Source organism: Somniosus microcephalus, chromosome 6, assembly GCF_052327205.1.
Source record: "Somniosus microcephalus isolate GS21.2 chromosome 6, FLI_Smic_1.0, whole genome shotgun sequence".
In the NCBI taxonomy this organism is placed as follows: Eukaryota; Metazoa; Chordata; class Chondrichthyes; order Squaliformes; family Somniosidae; genus Somniosus; species Somniosus microcephalus.
This window is the reverse complement of record NC_140992.1, coordinates 44,235,698-44,257,429: the sequence shown is the minus strand read 5'-3', so window position 1 is coordinate 44,257,429 and position 21,732 is coordinate 44,235,698. Positions and strand designations below refer to the sequence as shown.

General features: G+C 43.7%; 1 protein-coding gene across 4 annotated transcripts in view; it reads left to right on the top strand.

Moving 5' to 3' along the window:
* eif4e2 (eukaryotic translation initiation factor 4E family member 2) overlaps positions 1–21,732 on the top strand; it is a 46,338-nt gene that overhangs the window by 17,615 nt on the left and 6,991 nt on the right. For all 4 annotated transcript variants that reach the window (XM_085990112.1, XM_085990111.1, XM_085990114.1 and 1 more), the window contains exons 4-6: positions 1,105–1,209; positions 12,286–12,438; positions 15,770–15,906. In XM_085990112.1, coding sequence (XP_085846238.1) covers positions 1,105–1,209; positions 12,286–12,438; positions 15,770–15,906 — 395 coding nt within the window. The remainder of the gene's footprint in view (positions 1–1,104; positions 1,210–12,285; positions 12,439–15,769; positions 15,907–21,732) is intronic.

The following is a 21,732-nucleotide window of genomic DNA, read 5'->3' as shown; positions in this document are numbered from 1 at the left end:
TAAAATGTACTTAATTTTTTGTGTGTTTAAGCCATCCAGTGTTCCCCAGTTTTCTGCTGCTATTTGGCCTTCCATCCTCTTTCCCTCTGTCTTCTAGGACCGGTTGGGCAGTTGACTACTGGGCTGCTTTGGTTCAAGTTGTGGTGGACACCCAATCTGACATTCCTCCTCCTGTTGAGGGAAATTGCCTGAGTTCACCCCACACTGACAATTATCAAACCATTCAAACTGCCCCCTGATATACTTGTTATGAAATCCAAAAGCACTGTGACTTCAGTATTAATAGAGGAATAAAACAATTATGCCATTCAAGAATAATAGGTAATCTGGGAGTGTATACAAGGTAGTAATCGCAGAGGGATTGAGATGACATAATTACAAAATTGGTTTATAACCATTATTTGAATCATAGAGTAAAATTGCAGCCTCTGAGCCAACACAGTGAAGTTGAGTGTGGACTTTTTCATTCTATTCTCACACTATTTGCTGGCAGTAGGTATCATGATGGTCATTGATGGCCAGGTGCTCCATACCATTGATGCAATTATGTCTTTGTTGAATAATTTAAATCATCACCATGGGTGTCACAGGTGATTATCTGCAATTGATGGCCAAAATATGTGTTTAGCTGGCAAAAAATAAGATTGTTTAGCTGTCATGCTGTGATTAAGTTCAGACCTGAATGGAAGGCTCCACATGAGTATTTTATCATCTGCCAGTTGTCCAGTTTATTACAGACTGATATAGCTAGTACAGTATAATTGAAAGTATTTATGCTGGGGAAATCTTGACTTGCAGAAACACAGCAATCATCTTGTCATTATGTGATGTGCGAGTGCCTCATAATCAGTTTGTCCAGAATCAAAGGATATCCACAGAAGCCATTAATAACTACAGAAGGAGACATCTTACTTTGGTCTGGGGGGCTCATGGTCGGATCTCTCAACACACAGGACTGAGTTAAATAAAATCTAAAATTCTTGGTTCTTTGTGCCCTACACAATGTTGCAATGGATCAGCAATACATTTTAAACATTCAGTGTATTTTAGTAATTCGGTGCAACTGTGCTAGGATTTCACAAAAGCATTTTTTCCTTTTTTCAGGTTGAACAGTTCTGGAGGTTTTATAGCCATTTAGTTCGACCTGGTGACCTCACAGGACACAGTGACTTTCACCTGTTCAAGGATGGCATTAAACCAATGTGGGAGGTGAGCAACTGCCTTTACAGGGTACAGTTCAATTAATATGACTTGCTTGCTGTTTTCTCCTGATGTTCAGCATTCACAAATGCAATGTTTTTTTGTTTTTACTTACTCCAAAACTAATCGGTTAAAATTACATTGTGATACATTGTGGCATTGTGGGCAGCACGGTGGCATGTTGCCTCACAGCGCCAGGGACCCGGGTTCAAATCCAGCCTCGAGTGACTGTCTGTGTGGAGTTTGCACATTCTCCCCGTGTTTGCGTGGGTTTCCTCCGGGTGCTCCGGTTTCCTCCCACAGTCCAAAGATGTGCGGGTTAGGTTGATTGGCCATGATAAAAATTGGCCCTTAGTGTTAGGGGGGATTAAATACGTGGGGTTACGGGGTTATGGGGATAGGGCTTGGGTGGGGTGGCTGTCGGTATAGGGACCGGGTGCTAGGGTTTGGATGATCTCATTGAATGGCGGAGCAGGCTCGAAGGGCCGAATGGCCTACTCCTGCTCCTATCTTCTATGTTTCTATACACCTGTTAATGTGAAATTCCTCTGCTATTTTAATAAATGCATCAACCCATTTATTTTAAATAGGTTAGTAGCTTTTGTTTTCAATGTTGGATTAGAGCAATTTTAACTTGCGTATCTTCAACTTGTTCAGGTTACATAGAAACATAGAAGATAGGAGCAGGAGTAGGCCATTCGGCCCCTCGAGCCTGCTCCGCCATTCAATGTGATCATGGCTGATCATCCAAATTCAGTACCCTGTCCCTGCCTTTTCCCCATATCCCTTGATCCCTTTAGCCTTAAGAAATATATCCAACTCTTTCTTGAATATATTTAATGAACTAGCCTCCACCGCCCTCTGTGGCAGAGAATTCCACAGGTTCACCACTCTCTGGGTGAAGAAATTCCTCCTCATTTCAGTCCTAAATGGCTTACCCCTTATCCTTAGACTATGACCCCTGGTTCTGGGCTCCCCGGCCATCAGAAACATCCTTCCTGCATCTAGTCTGTCCAGACTTGACAGAATTTTATAGGTTTCGATGAGATCCCCTCTCAATCTTCTAAACTCCAGTGAGTATAAGCCCAATCGACCCAATCTCTCCTCATACGTCATTCCTGCCATCCCAGGTATCAGCCTGGTGAATCTTCGCTGAACTCCCTTCATGGCAAGAACATCCTTCCTCAGATAAGGCGACCAAAACTGCACACAATACTCCAGGTGTGGTCACACCAAGGCCCTGTACAACTGCATCAAGACATCCTTGTTCCTGTACTCGAACCCTCTCGCAACGAAGGCCAACATACCATTTGCCTTCTTAACCGCCTGCTGCACCTGCATGCTTACCTTCAGCGACTGGTGCACAAGGACACCCAGGTCTCGTTGCACTTCCCCTTCTCCCAATCTATTGCCATTCAGATAATAATCTGCCTTCCTGTTTTTGACACCAAAGTGGATAACCTCGCATTTATCAACATTATATTGCATCTGCCATGCTTCTGCCCAATCACCCAACCTGTCCAAATCATACTGGAGTTTCTCGGCATCCTCCTTACAGCACACACTCCCACCCAGCTTTGTGTCGTCTGCAAATTTGGAGATATTACATCCAATTCCCTCATCCAGATCATTAATATATATTGTGAACAGCTGGGGTCTTAGGACCGATCCTTGTGCTACCCCACTAGTCACTGCCTGCCACTTGGAAAACGACCCATTTATTCCAACTCTTTGCTTTCTGTCCGCCAACCAGTTCTCTATCCAAGTCAATACCTTGCCCCCAATCCCATGTGCCTTAATTTTGCACGCTAATCTCTTATGCGGGACCTTATCGAAAGCCTTCTGAAAGTCCAAATACACCACATCCACTGGTTCTCCCTTATCTATTTTACCAGTTACATCCTCAAAAAATTCCAGTAGATTAGTCAAGCATGATTTACCTTTTGTAAATCCATGTTGACTTTGTCTGATCCTGTCACTGCTTTCCAAGTGCTCTGCTATTACATCTTTTATAATGGACTCTAGCATTTTCCCCACTACCGATGTCAGGCTTACCGGTCTATAATTCCCCGCTTTTTCTCTACCACCTTTTTTGAATAGTGGGGTAACATTAGCTACCCTCCAATCCATGGGTACCGTTCCAGAGTCTATCGAGTTCTGGAAGATGACCAGTAATGCATCTACTATCTCTAGGGCCACTTCCTTAAGTACCCTGGGATGTAGACCATCAGGCCCTGGGGATTTATCGGCCTTCAGTCCCATCAATTTTCCTAACACCATTTTCCTACAAATACTGATTTCTTTCAGTTCCTCCATTTCATCAGACCCTATGTTCCCCGGCATCTCTGGGAGGTTATTTGTGTCCTCCTTTGTGAAGACAGAACCAAAGTATGTATTTAGTTGGTCTGCCGTTTCCTTGTTTCCCATTATAAATTCCCCTGATTCTGACTGTAAGGGACCTACGCTTGACTTCACCAATCTTTTTCTCTTCACATATCTATAAAAGCTTTTACAGTCAGTTTTTATGTTCCCTGCTAGCTTACTCTCATATTCTATTTTCCCTTTCTTAATTAATCCCTTTGTCCTCCTTTGTTGACTCCTAAACTGCTCCCAATCCTCATAAATTGGCTAGAAAAAGCAATAATCCTATGTCCTCTCCTTGGATCTTATGCTAACCCTAATTTCCCTTGTTAGCCACAGTTGAGTCACCTTTTTTGTTTTATTTTTATGCCAAACTGGGATGAACAAATTCTGTAGCTCATCCATTCGGTCTTTGAATGTTTGCCATTGCCTATCCACCGTCAACCCTTTGAGCGCCATTCCCCACTCAATCCTACCCAACTCGCTCCTCAGACCATCGTAGTTTCCTTTATTTAAATTGAGGACCCTTGTTTCTGAGTCAACTACTTCATTCTCCATCTTAATGAAGAATTCGATCATATTATGATCGTTCCGACCCAAGGGGCCTCGTACAACAAGATTGCTAATTAATCATTTCTCGTTACATAATACCCAGTCTAAGATGGCCTGATCTCTGGTTGGTTCCTCGACATATTGGTCCAGGAAACCATCCTGTAAACACTCCAGGAATTCCTCCTCCACAGTATTGTTACTAATTTGGTCAAAATAGTTATTTGATTTATATGTAAACCTGGATAAATCCAATGTCTATTTTGTAAACTAAACAAAAATGTGTGAATTCCAAATCAGCCCATTTCCATCTCGGCCCTTAGTTTGAGATTTGGTGCTAATTTATCATCTTGAGGAGAAAACATGCACTCAAACGCTCCATGGGTTTTTTTGCTGTTGAGAAATCTCTTGGCTCAGCTGCTTCATGCTCCTATGTTTTATCTTTAAAATCATATTTTTTCTTCACCTGATTCCTACATAGTGCCTAATGTAGTTAGAGAAACCACTGACCACAAATGAGGGCTGTCAACACTGAGAGTGGATTGTAAAAATGAGAGAGATTGCAAGCCCATTTAAACAAATGAATTTGTGTTTACTTTAAAGGATGACATGCCTTGAAGTAGGTTATGGGTTTGATGCTCTGTGCCACATCTTCGCTTTTGGGTTTCATAGAATCATACAGCACAGAAGGAGGCCATTCGGCCCATTGTGCCTGTGCCAGCTATTCAATTAGTCCCACTCTCCTGCTGTTTCCCCATAACCTGCAAGTTTTTCCTTTTCAAGTATATATCCGATTCTCTTTTGAAAGTTACTATTATAGCTGCTTCCACCACCCTTTCAGGCAGTGCATTCCAGATCAGAGCAACTCGCTGCGTAAAATAAAAAAACAAAATTCTCATTTCCCCTCTGGTTCTTTTGCCACTTATCCTAAATCTGTCTCATTTGGTTATCGACTCTTCTGCCAGTGGAAACTGTTTCTCCTTACCCTTATCAAAACCCCTCATAATTTTGAACTCTTCTATGAAATCTCCCCTTAACCTTCTGCTGAAAGCAGAACAATCCCAGCTTCTTGAGTCTCTCCACATAACTGAAGTCCCTCTTCCCTGGTATCATTCTGGTAAATCTCCTCTGGACCCTCTCCAAAGCCTTGACATCCTTAGGTTTGTTGGGGAGAGCTGAAGAATTAGTACTATGGGCTGGATTTTCATTGAGGAGGCGGGACTCCAACTTTCGGGGTTGTAGTCCCGCCTCCATCGAGTTCTAGCCAACCCATGCAATTTTGACTTGATTGACCTTGTTGAGCCCACCCAGCAGGCTCAGCAGGCCAATTAAGGGCCACCCGGCAACAGGTGATGTCAGGGATTGATATTTCATCTGTCAAGACCTTTTGACAGATAAAATATCAGCATTTCACAGCTGTTTGAAGCTGTCAAACACTGACAATTTGTATTCCAAGTTAATTCCTTCCTCTCAGGATGATTTAGTGATCTTTCCGGAACAGAAAGCTGAATGCTGCAATTTTTGACAGATCGCGGCCATTCTGCTTTCTGTGCCAGTGAGATGAGGGACTCCCGAGACCTGAAGGAAGGAAGGCTGTAAAGGTAAGTAAAACTTCTTTAAACACACCAAACACACTTACCTCTGCACTCATGCACCTATCACTCACCTGAACACCGGACATCTTGACCCCTCCAAGCCCTTCATCCCGACGGCCCGCCTCGCTAACTTGGCGTGGTTTGGAGCCGTCTGGGGAATCCCGCATTTCACCAATGAAAATAGGGATTAGGCTAAAAACTGCCTGTTAACTACCTGTTAACAGGCAGTTAATTGGCACTAATCCCCTTCCCGCTTCGGAGGTGGGTCCCAGTGTGGGTCGGGTACCCACCTCCTTTGAAACTGGCATGGGGGCGGGATGGGTTCGTGCCCCCTGATTTCGGGATTTTAACCCCCCCACACGCCTCCAATCCTGCCTCCGCGGCCCAATGAAAATCCTTCCCTATGTGTCTCAATTATTAGACAGCAGAACATCTGTCTCAACACCTAGAATCACTGCCGACAACATTGGGGATAGAAAGCTCCACTGTATGCAATTGCCCCAAATTGAAAATGAATATCTTTAAAGAGATCTTTGAAGTACAGAAAATGGACTGGTTTTATTCTTAATTAAATGCATCTAACTATGGATAACTATTGGAAATTTCTATGTCCTAAGTTATAATCAAATGTTTTGGATTGGGGAAATTGCAAATGTCACTTCATTATTTAAAAAGGGAGGGAGAAAGAAACCAGGTAACTACAGACATGTCCGTTTAGCATCAGTTGTGAGGAACTTACTGGAAACTATCATCAGAGGCAGAGTGATGGAGCTCTTGAACAAGTATCTGCTGATCAGAGAGTCAACATGGATTTGTGAGGGGTAGGTCATGTCTGACTAATCTCGTGATTTTTTTTTAGGAAGTCACTAGCATAGTGGATAGGATTGTGTCTATGGATGTTGTCTATATGGACTTCCAGAAGGCATTTGATAAGGTTCTGCCCAAGACATTCTTAGCAAAAATGAAAGCACACGTAATTGGAGGTAACTTTGTGACATGGGTCAGTAATTGGTTGGGAGGTAGGAGACAGAGTAGGGATAAAGGGAACGTTCTCTGATTGGCGGGATGTGGCAAGTGGTATTCCCCAGGGATCTGTACTGGGGATGCTTGATGAAGTACTCATTGCGTGCTTCAAAGATAATAAAACCTGAAGCCATGAAAATGGATTAAAAAATATCAGGAGAACATTGCTGTTCAGTGTAAATTTATATTTCTTTTAAACTTAAAGTTTATAAAACAAATAGAACTCATAGAATCATAGCATGGTTACTGTTGGATCCGTGGTTCAGTGGATAAATAATTACACGGTGCTGTACATAAACAAATAACAGGTCTTTACTGGAGAAGGGTAATTTCTAGACTGGGGTACAGAGGCATGCGCACAGCTTATATACCGGTGTGGTTACTGCCGGTACTACAGTAAAAAGTAGTTCTGACTTAAAGCACATACACTACAATTCCTCCCTTTTTTAGATTAATAATACCCCCTTAATATTCAAATAACAATTACATTTTTACATGTACATTCAATAACAAAAGTCCATTTATAGATTCAGTCTTTGGGGCGGCTTCCTGACCCCTTCGGGATAGCGCCTTTCCGGAGGTTCTTGTTCTTGGTGCAGAGGCGATTCTGACCCCTTTTTTCATCGGGTTCCACTACTACTGGGTCTGAAGTAGATGCTACCGGTATGTCGGGTTCATCCCCAGGTACTCGAGACATGGGTTTGATGCCTTCCTGTGACGCTAAGATCTGATCGACGTGGCGTCTCTCAATGTTCTCCCCGACATCCACTGTGTACATTAATGGCCCCTGCCTTGTACATATCGTTCCGGGTTGCCACTTCTCTGTTCGATAGTCATGGGCCAAGACTGGTTGCCCTACATTGAAGCTCCTTGTCGGCTTCTCGTTGATGTGCTGGAATTGTTTGTCCTCAACATTTCTTCGCACGTTTGGTCTGAGCAAGTCCAGACGAGATCTCAACCTTCGGTTAAAGAACATCATGGCCGGGGTCTGGTTGGTAACTGCATGTGTCACGTTTCGGTAGGCTAATAAGAAATTGTCCATCTTCTGCTGTAGTGGAATTTCCTTGTCGCACATGGCCTTTATCACCGCCTTAAAGGTTTGTACGAACCTCTCAGCCAATCCATTGGTGGCTGGATGATACGGGGCAGATGTGTAATGCCTTACCCCATTCCTTTTCATGAATTTTTGGAACTCGTCGGACACAAACTGTGGTCCATTATCAGAGCAGATCTGCTCTGGCAAACCGTTTCTGGCAAATATGGTCCGTAGGACTGCAATCGTTTTCTCTGTAGTGGTTGAAGACATCTTTATCACCTCTGGCCACTTTGAATGAGCATCCACTGCTATTAAGAACATTGATTTTGCTGGTCCATTCATGGACTCAATGTGCACCCGTTGCCATGGAGAGGAGGGCCACTCCCATGGGTGTAGAGGGGCATGTGGTGGTGCATTTTGGACCTTCTGGCATCCTAAGCAGCTCTTAGTTAGGTCTTCGATTTGTTGATCGATTCCTGGCCACCACACATAAGCCCTAGCAAGGCTTTTCATTTTCACTCCCCCCAGATGACCTTCATGTAGCTCCTTTAGCACTCTCTCCCTTAACTTGGGTGGAATCACCACTCTGGATCCACACATCACTGTCCCCTGGCATACTGACAGCTGTTCTCTTCTGGATGAGAATGCTGGCAACAGTGAGTCGCCATGTGTTGGCCATCCCCTCACTGTCAATTCATATACCCGTGACCGCGTCGGATCATTGCGGGTCTCCTCTATATCCGCGTTTGTTACTGCCAATCGTTCAATTATCGACGAATAAAATATCTCGATAGGGTCCACTGCTGGTGCTTCCTCCACTGTCGGCAGTGGCAGGCGTGATAGCCCATCAGCGTTCCCATGCTGTTTCGTGCCTTTATATTCTATTTCATATTGATTCGCCCCTAGAAACAGGGACCATCTTTGTAACCGCTGTGCAGTCATTACTGGCACGCCCTTCTTAGGATTAAAGATGGAGACAAGTGGTTGGTGGTCAGTCAGCAAGGTGAACTTCTGCCCATGCAGATAATGGTTGAATTTTTTTACTCCCCATACTAGGCTGAGGGCCTCCCTGTCAATCTGGGCGTAGTTGCACTTGGCTGAGGTTAGTGACCGAGACGCAAAGGCTACTGGCCTCTCCAACCCGTCTGGGAATTTGTGCGACAGCACCGCTCCAATGCCGTAGGGTGATGCATCACATGCCAAACGAATTGGTAGTGCTGGGTTGAAATGGGTCAACACCTCTTTTGATGTGATCAATTCTTTACACTTCTGGAAAGCTTGTCTACGTTCGCCATCCCACTTCCATGGTACCCCTGTTTGCAGTAGGGTGTTCAGCGGGTGTAATACCGTAGACAAATTTGTTAAGAACTTGTGGTAATAGTTTACCAGCCCGAGGAACAACCTCAGTTGTGACACATTTTCCGGTGCTGGAGCCTTGACTACTGCCTCAATCTTGTCAGGGGACTTATGTAACCCCTCTTCATCGATGACGTGGCCGCAATACGAGATCTGTTTCTGGAAAAACTCGCACTTGTGGCGATTAGCTCGTAGCCCATATTCCTTTAATCTGGCGAGCACCTTCTCCAAGTTAGCGAGGTGATCACCGTCATTTTCGCCCGTGACCAAGATGTCGTCCAAATAACACTGGGTCCCTGGAATCCCTTGCAGGACCTGATCCATCGCCCTTTGCCAGATAGCCGGAGCCGAGGCTACTCCAAACACCAGCCGGTTGTATTGATAGAGACCTTTATGGGTGTTGATCGTAAGGTAATGTTTCGAAGCTTCTTCTACCTCCATTTGCAAGTACGCCTGGGCTAGATCAATTTTGGTGAAGCGTTTACCACCAGATAGCGAGGCGAAAATATCCTCAATTCGTGGAAGCGATATTGTACCGTGTGAAGGACTGGGTTCACTGTCACCTTAAAATCCCCACAGATGCGGACCTTCTTTGGTTCCCCAGGAGTATTACTCAACGACCTCTTCATTACAGGAACGCTGGGTGTAGCCCACTCGCTCCAGTCCACTTTGGACAGTACTCCTGGACGTTCCAGCTCTGCTTCAACCGCTGGTCTGATCGCATAAGGCACTGGTCTGGCCTTCAGAAACTTTGGGCTTGCATTATCCTCTATTTTAATTGTTGCTGTTATTCCTTTTGGTGTTCCTAGTCCCTCCTGGAACACTTCTTTTGCATCAGTTAGCATTTTTGACAGTCGTCCAGGTGTGACGTCGTCATCCTTTTTGGCCTCCACCTTCAGTGCCTGTATGGAATGCCAATCTAATTGTATCTTCCAGTTCCATTCACGTCCTAGCAGTGGTGGTCCTTCATTTGGCAATACATATATATCCATTTTAGGTATTTCCTGACCTTTATATGTCACTTTCACCCTTATTTTTCCTTTGGGGTAGACTTTTTGCCCCGTATACGTCTTCAAGACGATCTCTGTAGCTTTCAAGGGTATGTGTGAAAATAGCCGCTTGTAGTCTCTTTGATTTATGACTGTTCGAGCTGACCCTGTGTCCAATTCCATTTCCACTTGGACTCCGTCTATCTTGAGTGTAACCCAGATAGTCTGGTGATCCTCCATTTCGGTTACATTATGTAGTTTCAGACAACCCAGCTCCTTGCTTCCAGAGCCTGTGTCACTTTTCTGTTCGTCTGAACCACTGTCCATCACCTGGTGTACCTTTTTGTACTTCTCCTGTGGAGATTTCTTACTGTTGGTTTTCTTCCCAGACCTGCAGACTCTTGCTATGTGTCCTGCTTTCCCACACTGTCTGCACACTTGGTCCTTGAACCAACAATCTTTCTGGTCATGTGTTGTTCTGCTGCAGCGATAGCACTTCCCTGTTCCATAGGTCATTTCGTTGGTGCCGTATTCTTGCGGTCTCCGTTGTATCTCTGCAGCGCCCCTTGCGGCTGCTTCGTGTGATACTGCCATATTGAAAGCTTTGTCCAGCGTAAGGTCCTTTTCTGATAGAAGCCGTTTCTGGGTTCCTTCACTTTGTAGCCCACACACAAACTTGTCCCTTAACGTGTCTGCTAGTCCCACTCCAAACTGGCAGTATTTCAATAGCTTGCGCAGTTCCGTTAGGTACTCAGCATTGCTTTCGTCTTTGTGTTGGTTCCTTTTATGGAACTTAAATCGTTCTGCTATCCGCAGCGGTGTGGGGTTTAAGTGGTCCTGTAGGATTTCTACTATGCTTTCAAAATTCTTGTTTACCGGCTTCTCTGGGGTTATTAGATTTCGCAGTAACCCATAAGTTTTTGCACCCATGGAATTTAACAGAACCAGTGCTTTATTAGCATCTGGCACTTCATTCGCCCTGCAGTACACCTCAATACGTACAACAAATGTCCCTTGAGTTTGTTGTGTAGAAAAGCAACTCGGTGCACTTTTGCTCATACTTTCATTTGAAACAACTGTGTTCTCAGTCTGTTGGAATGGTAAGGTGGGAGGGGTCAGGTGTTTGTGGAGTTGGAGGAGGTTTGAGATGGGGAGGATGAGGCCATGGAGGGATTGAAACACTAAAATGATAAGTTAGAGACATTGTTGGACTGGCACGTTAGATTAAAGGCCGTTGCAGTGGGAGGAATAAGGCTATCGATGTTCTTTAGCAAGTATTTTTAACTTCATGTGTTGCAGGATGGGATACCAGAAGAGACTGGTGAGGATAAGGTAATGGGTTGGTGCAGGATAAGATGCAGATGGTGAAATTTGGACTGTTTATAGTTTATGTAGGGTTGAACTTGGGATGCTGATGAGATTGTTGTAGAAGTCAAACCTGGAGATAATGAAGATGTGGCTGAGGTTTTCCACAGCAGTGAGTGAAGTAAGGGCAGAGGTGGGTGATAGTGAAGAGGTGGAAATGGGCAGTGTTGGTGATGGGTATGATGTGGGCCCTGGCACTCTGCTCATGTTGAAACAGAATCCTGAGGTTGTGCACCATCTATCTGATCCTCAGTGAGCAGCCATTGCTAGAGTTGTGCTGGTTACAGGTAGGAGTGGAACCAAGTGAGGGTGGTACCACTGAGATTGAGCATAGTGGAGAATGGAATGGTTGTGTCAAGTGCTGCAGAGGTGTAGCGGGCGATAAGGAGGGATAACTCACTGTGGTCACAGTCACAAAGAATGTGACTTTGACCAGTGCAGTTTTGGTGCTGTGGGCAGGTTGCGAACCAGACCCTAAGCATTTGATTAAGGAATGATAGCAGAGGTGGGTACAGAGCTTAGTTGTGATGACACAATTGAGGAACTTTGAGAGGAAAGTGAGGTTGGCGATGGGGTCTCAATCTTTCTCAACTACCACCCCAATGAGGAAATTGTCAAAATGCTACTTATTCTATAGTAATGCATCTCCTGCTGCTTGGTTGTTTAGACTGTTGAAGTCACAAGGTAGCCAACAGGTCACCCACTTCCCTTCCCAGTTACAGCAGATTTTGTGGAAGTGAGATGAAAATGAGTGGATGAACAAAAAATTACCCTTTTGGTTTAAGGTTTTTATTTTTTGGATCTTTTCCAGGATGAAGCTAATAAGAATGGTGGAAAGTGGATTATCCGTTTGCGGAAAGGACTAGCATCACGCTGCTGGGAGAACTTAATTTTGGCGATGCTGGGCGAGCAGTTCATGGTTGGAGAGGAGATATGTGGAGCTGTTGTTTCAGTTCGATTTCAGGTGTACCACTCACTTCAATTTTCTGGAGAAAATTGTTTGCCAGTTTTAGTTTTGTTTGAACCTTGGCACAATTTTAATCAATCGTAATGATTGCATTTTTTTTTTTTAAACTCTCGGTGCTTTACACCAAACATATTGCTTGAAAGTGCTTTGTGCTGCATGAAAGGTTTATGAAAATTTCTAGCGAACCCAAATTGTATTTGATAAAAGTTTAAGTGTAATACTCTGCTGGGGCAGGCAGAATATAGTCACTGAGGGTCAAAAGCAGTTTCAAATTACACCTAATCACAGTTATTGACCTTTTAGCTAAAATGAGTGCACATTTTTTGGTCAATTTTGTCAAAATTATAAATAAATTATAATTATTATATAGTGCAGTTTAGAAATGGAACCTGTTTAAGCAATTAACCCTCACTCCAAAAACAAAACTGATTCCACTAAAATGCCTTACAAAGTTGAAATTTTAAACCGGTGCTTTGCTTTCTATTATCAGTGTTACTGTTATCTGACATGAAAAACAAGTGGGGTTTTTTTTGGTTATAATCCCTAAAACCCTGATCTAAGAAAATCCAGGAAAAGACAAGTAAGTTTTTTTTATTTGAAATTTTAAATACTTGTTTTTGAGTTAACAGTAAGGAACTAAACAGATGAGAATCCTCTTTACTCGGCAAAACACTCCAGAACCTTTCTATGAAATTATGGTTATGTTCATTGTATTTTTAATTATATCCTTGGATAAAGTCTCTAAAGATAGCATCATACTGCTTCATCTCCAATCCATGTCCAAGAACTAGTGTAGAGAGAAACAAATGTATTAAAAAAACTGATTAAACATGCATGACCACCCAGAAAACTAGCAAACGCTGACATGGCCCCTAAAATGCTTGCAACTCGAGAATGACCTTGATTAATGCCTAAGACGTGTGGAAATCAAGGGGGAAGATTTTCTGCTTGTTGCGCTTGGGTGCATTGAATCACTTGGATATAGTGCATAGAGGGAAATCAAACTGGGAGGATCGAACACTAGCATTGGAGCCTGCCCTAATTTCCTTCCATTAATTTAAAGGGACAGAAAATCGAACAAGCTTCATTACTGATTGATTTTTTTTTCTCTGCACTGCGCCCAAGCAATCCAATAAGCCACAGGATACTAACAGGAAAGTCTGCCCCAAGCTGTAAGCATATCCAGCATTCCTTTTCTTACATTGGAAGAAAATATATGAAGTACATGAAGGCCTGAAGAGGGAAATACAAATGTTTGAGATGTAAATTTAGAGTTTATACAGAAATTATGCTTTTTGGTTAATTTTAAGCATATTTATACTTTACAATTGATAGATATTTAATCCAATTCCTGACTTTCACAGACACATTCCTCCAACCTCCATACTGCGCTACTTCATACTGGCACTCTTCTCCCTTTTTTTCCTTCTCTCCTCTTAACTTGGCACTCTTCTTCTCACCTCAATTCAACCTGGCATTCTTATCCCTCGCCAACCCAGTTCATGCTGGCACTTTGCCCACTCCCTCTCTTAATTCTGGCAGTCTCCTTTCTCTCCCCCTCCCCAATTTTCCACTAGCAGCTTACCCACTATTTTTTTCCCTCCCAACTTCTCTTTCTCCCCCTTCCCTTCTGTGCCACTTTTACCCAAGTTCTAGCCATTGTATACTGTAGGTGTAGTTTTCATGAGATTTTTCACCTACAGTATGTGACCGATAGGAGCATTTCGATTAACAGCAGGAGTGGGGTAAAAGGCAGAAGGGTCGAGCCCAGTCTATTGTGGCAAGACTTAGAATCATAGAATGGATACAGCACAGAAAGAGGCCATTCGGCTAGTTGTGCCGGTGCCAGCTCTCTGCAAGAGCATTTTGGTAGGAGGACGATTGAGGACAGAGGAGTTTTATCTGTACTGATTTTTAGTCTACCTTTTAGGCTCGGTAAGGAGGCAGTGGTGATGGTCTGACTTGGGTCAGACTAGGAAGTGTAGAAAATTCCAGGATCTGAGTTGTACATGCAAAAGAGTGGTTGTGAGGAGTTCTGATGGGACACAAATGCACAGATGTCCTAGTAGAGGCATTGGGCACTGAACCGCCACGTGTGCAGAGGTAAGTAAATAATGGTAAGGAGGAGGGCAATGAGAACCATTATCTCAAGGACAGAGTAGACCTCAAGTGCCAGGCCCGAGAGACGGAATTGGGCCTGTGTGGGGAAAAGTTGGTGCAGAAAATTCTAATCTTCAGTGGATAAAATTAATGATTTTTGAAAACTTCTTTGGTTTTCTGGTGTTTGTTGATTTGTCGCTGTTTAAAAAATCAAAATGGTGATTGGTATATTTTTCCTAACTGAAAGAGGATGGCAACAATCAACATTATGCACTTAACAGATCATTTACGATTTGCTTTTTCGTGATTTTTTTTTTTTACCTTATGCTTAGTTATAGCTGCTTGTCCGACATCCAGTATTGGATGAGCAGAAATTTCCTCCAGCTAAATATTGGGAAGATCGAAGCCATTGTCTTTAGTCCCCACCACAAACTCCGTTCCCTTGTCACCGACTCCATTCCTCTACATGGCCACTGTCTGAGGCTGAACCAGACTGTTCATAACCTTGGCGTCCTATTTGACCCCGAGTTGAGCTACCAACCCATATCTAGTCCATCACTAAGACTCCCTACTTCTACCTCTGCAACATTGCCTGTCTCAGCTCATCTGCTGATGAAACCCTCATCCATGTTTTTGATACCTTTAGAGTCGACTATTGCAATGCTCTCCTGGTCGGCCTCGACCTCCCATCTTGCCCCCTCTGTAAACTTGAGCTCATCCAAAACTCTGCTGCTCATAACCTAACTTGCACCAAGTCCCCGGTAAAGCCTCGATTTAAAAAAAAATTCTCATCCTTGTTTTAAAACCCCTCCATGGCCTCCCCACTCCCCATCTCTAACCTCTTCAAGACCGAGAACCTTCCGAGTTATCTGCGCTCCTCCAATTCTGACCACAATATTCATTGTTCCACCATCAGCGACCATGTCTTCAGCTGCCTAGGCCCTGAGCTTTGGAATTCCCTCCATAAACCTCTCTCCTCCTTTTAAGATGCTCCTTTGACCAAGCTTTTAGTCACCTGTCCTAATATCTTATGTGGCTTGGTGTCAAATTTTGTTTGGCTCCTGTGAAGAGCCTTGGGATGTTTTGCTACATTAAAGGTGCTATATAAATGCAAGTTGTTGTTTTGAGATGAGAAGCAAGACCTTTTTTTGTACATATAGCTGGGCACGGTTAGCAGTGTGTGATCCTCCAGAACTCATTGCACGCTTTGATTTCTCTTTATTACTAGGAAGACATTATCTCAATATGGAATAAAACAGCCAGTGACCAAGCTACAACTGCACGCATACGGGACACATTACGACGTGTTCTAAACTTACCACCCAATACTATCATGGAATATAAGACACACACTGACAGTATCAAGTGAGTACAACCAGGAGCTAACAAAATTGTTTAGCCCAAGATGTTTGTATTGGGTATTAAATAAAAAAATATTAAATCAATATTGCACAAATCAAGTGAAATGAGGAAATATGTGAGTAGTGAATACACAATCAGCATCATGCGTGTGTATCAGAAGCACCCCAGGCACCAAAACTGTGCTGGTGAAGTGAAAAGAGTTGACCAGTACACATTAATGTTATCATTCTCCTAACGTTCAATCTGAACTAATGATTTGTTTTCATTTTCTTATGTCATAATCCAGTTCAAATTACTAGTCTGAAATTGCACTGTGGTTTATCTGCGGGTACAAAAATCACTATTCATTTCAATTGCATTGATGTAACTTTTAAACTGGCATCAGGAAGGGAGACTTTTTGTGAACTAAGATTAGAAGGAAACACCTTTTTATACTGGTGAACTTGAGTAAGCTACAAATGCAAAATATACACTTAAATGTAAATGAAACCCTAAATTAAGAGATATATCAAGATGCAGCTCCTTTTAGCACTGCTTCAGGAGGTACTGATTTCTGAAGATATTTTAGCAATACCAGAAGAACATAAGGGTCCTTTGTGAAGTGAGTTCTGCAGTCCTGACTCACTTCCAAGTGGGCAGCCCCCAGCACAAAATTGCATAATACTAAATGCAGTCTTACTCCCAAGAAGTCATGGAAACACTGTTGTGGGAAATGGAAAAATATTGTCCAGTAGAGGGAGGGTGCTCTTCTAAGATTGGGGCTGAGGCATATTGTTAGGTCAGAGTTGAAGGTGCTTTACTCTGCAGCTACCTGCTTTGTGTGATGTGGGAGTACTTGCTGACACTAAGTGCCCAAAATGGATATTGTTCCCATTTCCTAGTGCTTAGCTAGATGAGCACAAACTTCACACACAAAGTTAGAAGAAACAGGTCACAGAATGCATAGATGACAGTGGACAATATAGATACAGAAAAATACCCACTCGAGTCTGAAAACTGTTATGAATAGTAATTGAATTCCTCTTTTCCCCCCCCCCCCCCCCTCCCCCCTCGACTCTACTTGTTATGGAACATCTATTAAGGCAACTAGTTCAACTGTTCAGATTTTATGAAATGCTTGATTAGAATAGAATAGTTGGGCAGAAGTTATGTGAAATTATATTGGATCAGTGGCTTTCCCATTGCATTGCTCATGGTGAGCTTGAGGATGCACTGATTTTATAACAGGAATGTTGCACTGTTTCTGGTGAATCTTAATGACCTCTTTACTATCCTCCCTCATTCGTCACACAAAGCATTCTTGTTTCAAAGGTTGCACCATTGTAGGCAGTTTGATATTGATTTTGTCATCTCTAACTGATTATTTGTACAAAAAAATAAAAATGTGATTGAAGTGTAGCTATTTAAACTTCTTCATAAGGTACTTAAAAAGTGGTAGAATATGGACTGAAGGTTGCAGTTCCTCATGAGTTTCTAACATCATGAGCAGAGACAAAATGCAATTTCAAATGATTTTTTACCTGGCTGTCTTGGTCAAAGACACTGTTTTGCATGGTAACACAAACTATCTTCGAGATTTTTTTTCACAAAATTTGATTGGTCACATCAGTTTTTTTGTTAAAATTGATATTTTAGGAACCCAACCATGTACCCTATTGCTCCCTGATCCCTTCACTTCATTTTATAAACTTCACCCTAGGTTCCTTGATAGTACTTATAAACACAGTAAAGGAATGTGGCCAGAATCATGTAGAGCAATATCATGATTTGTTCTGTGGAGACATGGTCATTTAATACAGTCAACCCCTTGAGTCTGTTCTGCTATTCAATTAAATCATGGCTGATTTGTATCTCAACTCCATTTACCCCGTCTGGGCTAGAGCATGCCTCTGGAGTAATCTAGAGATTACTACCCTGAAGGTTCTGCTTTTTAATCTAGAATTTAGCTCCTTGAAATCTCTTTGCAGAACCTCAAATCTACTTCTACTTCTATCTTTGCCATTGGGTCCCACATGAACCACAGCTGCTCACCCTCCCATTGCAGAACCTTTTGTAGTTACTCCATGAGTTCCCAAGTCCTGGCACCTGAGAAGCTACATACAATTTGAAACTCTAGATCGCATCTACAAAAGAAACTAGCTATCCTCCTGACGATAGAATCCCCCCATGCCTATCCTGGGTATGCGCCAATGTGTGTCCAGTTGACTCTCCAAGCTGTGTAACTTTCTGCTCAAGGAGTGCAACCACTGTCCAAGCAGTCTGCTTGATTGGTACCTCAAACAGGAGCCTCCGTATCCACTCCCTCCACCACTGGCGTACTGTGGCTGTAGTGTGTACTATCTACAGAATGCACTGCAGCAACTCGCCAAGGCTTTCCCAGTAGCACCTCCTAAACCTACAATCGGCACCACCAAGGTGGACAAAGGCAGCAGGTGCATAGGAGCACCATCACCTGCATGTTCCCCTTCAAGTCATGCACCATCTTAACTTGGACAAGTATCGCTGTTCCTTCATAGTCAATAGGCCAAAATCCTGGAACCCCCTGCCTGACCACATTGTGGGAGCCCTTTCACCATACGGACTGCAGCGTTCAAGATGAAGGCCCACCACTACCACCATCTTCTCGGGGAAACTAGCGATGGGCGATAAATGCCAAGCTAGTTCTACTTGTAATTAAATGCAAATGACAGCCACATTCCAAGAATGAATTTTAAAAAGCTCTGCCGCAGGGAAGTAGTCCACCTCAAATTCTCGAAATGGGTGAGGCTGCAGGTAAACCCTGTGGTCTTCAGTTAAAAACACTCACTATGGCTGTTTTTGCTCTAGAGCTCAGAAGCTCAATGATCTGGGTGCTTCAGGTTATGAATATTAATTTGCCTATCAACGCATCCTCTTCCCTATAGATTAGTAGAACTAGCTTGGCTTGTGGTGCTTGGACCTAAGAATTGATCTTTTATTATGGGATGTAACTTGGGACCTATTTGGCAGTGGACTAAAACTCACTTGTAATCATGTGTTTTTTCTAATCACAGATATGCAAAACGCCCTCTTATCTGCTTTGTGGCAAAGTCTTAGTGTGTTCACCCCTTGACGAACTGATACAAGGAGTTGTAACCTGGTACTTCAGAAGCTGTTGAAACCTCTCTTGAGCCAGTAGATATTGCAGACTTGAAGCTATTGTAATGGAAACCAGCTCTGCTGATGGTTTTGGTTTCTGCCAGGCCAATGAATCCCATGCTTTAGTAGTTGAAACACCATACCTCCATTTGGTTTCCTTTCTCACCCCGCATTTCTACCCAAAGGCTCCCTCAATTGCTCAGCCAGTTTATTCATTGTGTAGCTGAGGCATAAAGAGCAGGATGGTTTAAGTTTAATCTCTGACCTATGTTCTGTTGGATAATCTGAGCCAGATTTATATTAGGGGCACTAAAATCAGCCTTGGCAATTTGCATTAGGAAGGGAAAGTCAGCTAGGGTTCCCACTCATGGGCAATTTTCTGAGGTCCTTGGAGGCGGGAAAATCGGGGAAAAATGAGAGCAGGTTCGGAAACCTCCACCGCAGGATTTTACCATCTCCAGCTGGCCAGAGAGCTTGTTAAGAGGCTTAAATGCTCGTTAAAGGCTTCTCTAAGCCTATTTTGAGAGGCCCTCGTTATTTTCGACCATTTCGGTGTGTTCCACGACCTTCCTAAACCACGCCAGCTAAACCTGGTGAGTTGACAAGTGGGTGGTCTCCTCACAGCTGCAGCTCAAACATTAAATCAGAGATTTCATCAGGGATTAGTTGCAGGTGGCAGAACTTTGCTTTAAAAGGCCTTTGAACACTTTTAGCAGGCCTTCCGAAGTCGGAGGTGCTGCAGCTTGATATGAGTTACTGTTTGGTGACCAGGAAGATGAATTAGCAGGCTTAGAAATGAAACTGTGAAGATTAGTGGGTGAATGCTTAATAACCTTGAAATTCCATGGGGTTCTACTCGTCTCTGGGAGTAACTGGCGAGAGATTGGCAGAACTGCCACAGTTATGCCAGGAGACCAGTGGAACTCTCACAGGAGTTCAGGGCTAATGTGTTTGAAGCATTTTTGCCAACCTAGAAATCTAGCAAATCCTGACACAGCTTCAAAAAAGCAGACATGTCCCCTAAAAAATCTGCTGGGCCCAATTATCAACTGTGGGACCTCCTTGGAAGACCTTCTCCCTACTTGCAATGAGCGCTTCCCCAACGGAGGCATCTGCAAGCAGCATGGGAACCATTCATTTTCTTTCACCATGGACCTCGGAGGAGGAGGTCAGAGCGCCGGTGTATCGACCAGCGGCAGCACATGAGCACATGGCTGCCCGTGATGCAAGGGATGAACTTATTTGCATAGGCTGCCCAAGTTGGCACATGTCCTTGGCTCATCTTAAGACATCATTGACCATGGACATGACTCTCTGGCCTCCTTTCACTCTGGCCGCCAACCTGACAACGCACGTGTCGCAGAACCCGTAATGTGGAGTTGCCTAAGGCGAAAGAACAGATGCCATAACGCCAACATTTTAGCATCAAATCATTTTAATGCTTTCCAACAGGGATGTCATTTCATCAATACACAAACATTCACCCAATCTGCACACAGATCTGGCGGTTATATCCCTTGCCAGCTGGACCCACACAGCCTCTTTGGGAGGGAGTGGAAGACCCACCTCCCTGTTAGCTCTCGCCCCCTCAAACAACATTTGCAGCGCCTCATCCGAGAACCTCAGGGAGGCCCTTGCCTTGGAATTGGGTATAGTGGTTTCTCAAAATATGTTGCAGGTGGTGCAGCATCGGCAGAAATCCAGTGGAATGATCCAAGGCAGCAAGCAGCCCTAAAATCAGGCTGGAAAAGTGATGTCAGCAGAGGTGAGTTTCAGTCCCAAAACACTAATTGACCGAGGGCAACCCACACCTCTGAAATCAACTGACCAATCGGGGGAAAATCGCAATTTTTTGAAAATTATCAGTGGAGACGGGTTTCAAACCCACCCAAACCGAAAATCTCCCCCATGATCATTATCCAGCGACCCCTGCAGAAATGTGCAGGCCAGGATTGGGCTTGGCTCTGATTATTCCTTCTCCCTCCCCCTGGAATCCGATAACCTGCCAATACTTGATGTCAAGGCTTGCACTTGAATTACAGCCTCTTGGATGAGATACTAGAGGTAACCAGTACTGGTGGAGCCATACCCCAAGAAGGAGCCGATGGATTCGGGAGGAGAGGAAAACATTTCTGCCCAGGATAGTTTTGGAATTTCAACTTGTTATGGTATAATCCTTATTGCCATGCAGCGCCTCATAATTCTGATGGGTGCCTGTTCCACTGTGTGCGTGTAAAGAGGATACTTTCCTACCATACTGATTGCATAAAGAAGGTTTTCTAAACTGGAATAAAAACAGAAAATGCTCAAAATACTCAGCAGGTCTGGCAGCAACTATGGAGAGGGAAACAGAGTTAACGTTTCATGTCATTGACCATTCATCAGAACTCTAAACTGAATGTGTTCTATGGGACTAGATTTAGAGTTCTAGGCATCTCTAAGCAATACAGGAAACTCTAGTTTAAACGGCACCTAAATATCCGGAATTCTCTATTAACCGGCAAAATTCTCACTCCGAAAACAACACCTTAATAACCGGCAATGTTGCCGAGTCCGAGTCTCCTGTGGTGGCTGAGTTAGTCAGTGGGGGTAGTTCTTCAAACTGCCACTACTCGGCTTTTTGGCGCTGTCGGAAGTCCGAGCACCTCAATACCCCTGTAACAGGAGTCTGACTCTCCCGCGCTGCCGGTAGTCTCTTCTGATCCGCCATTT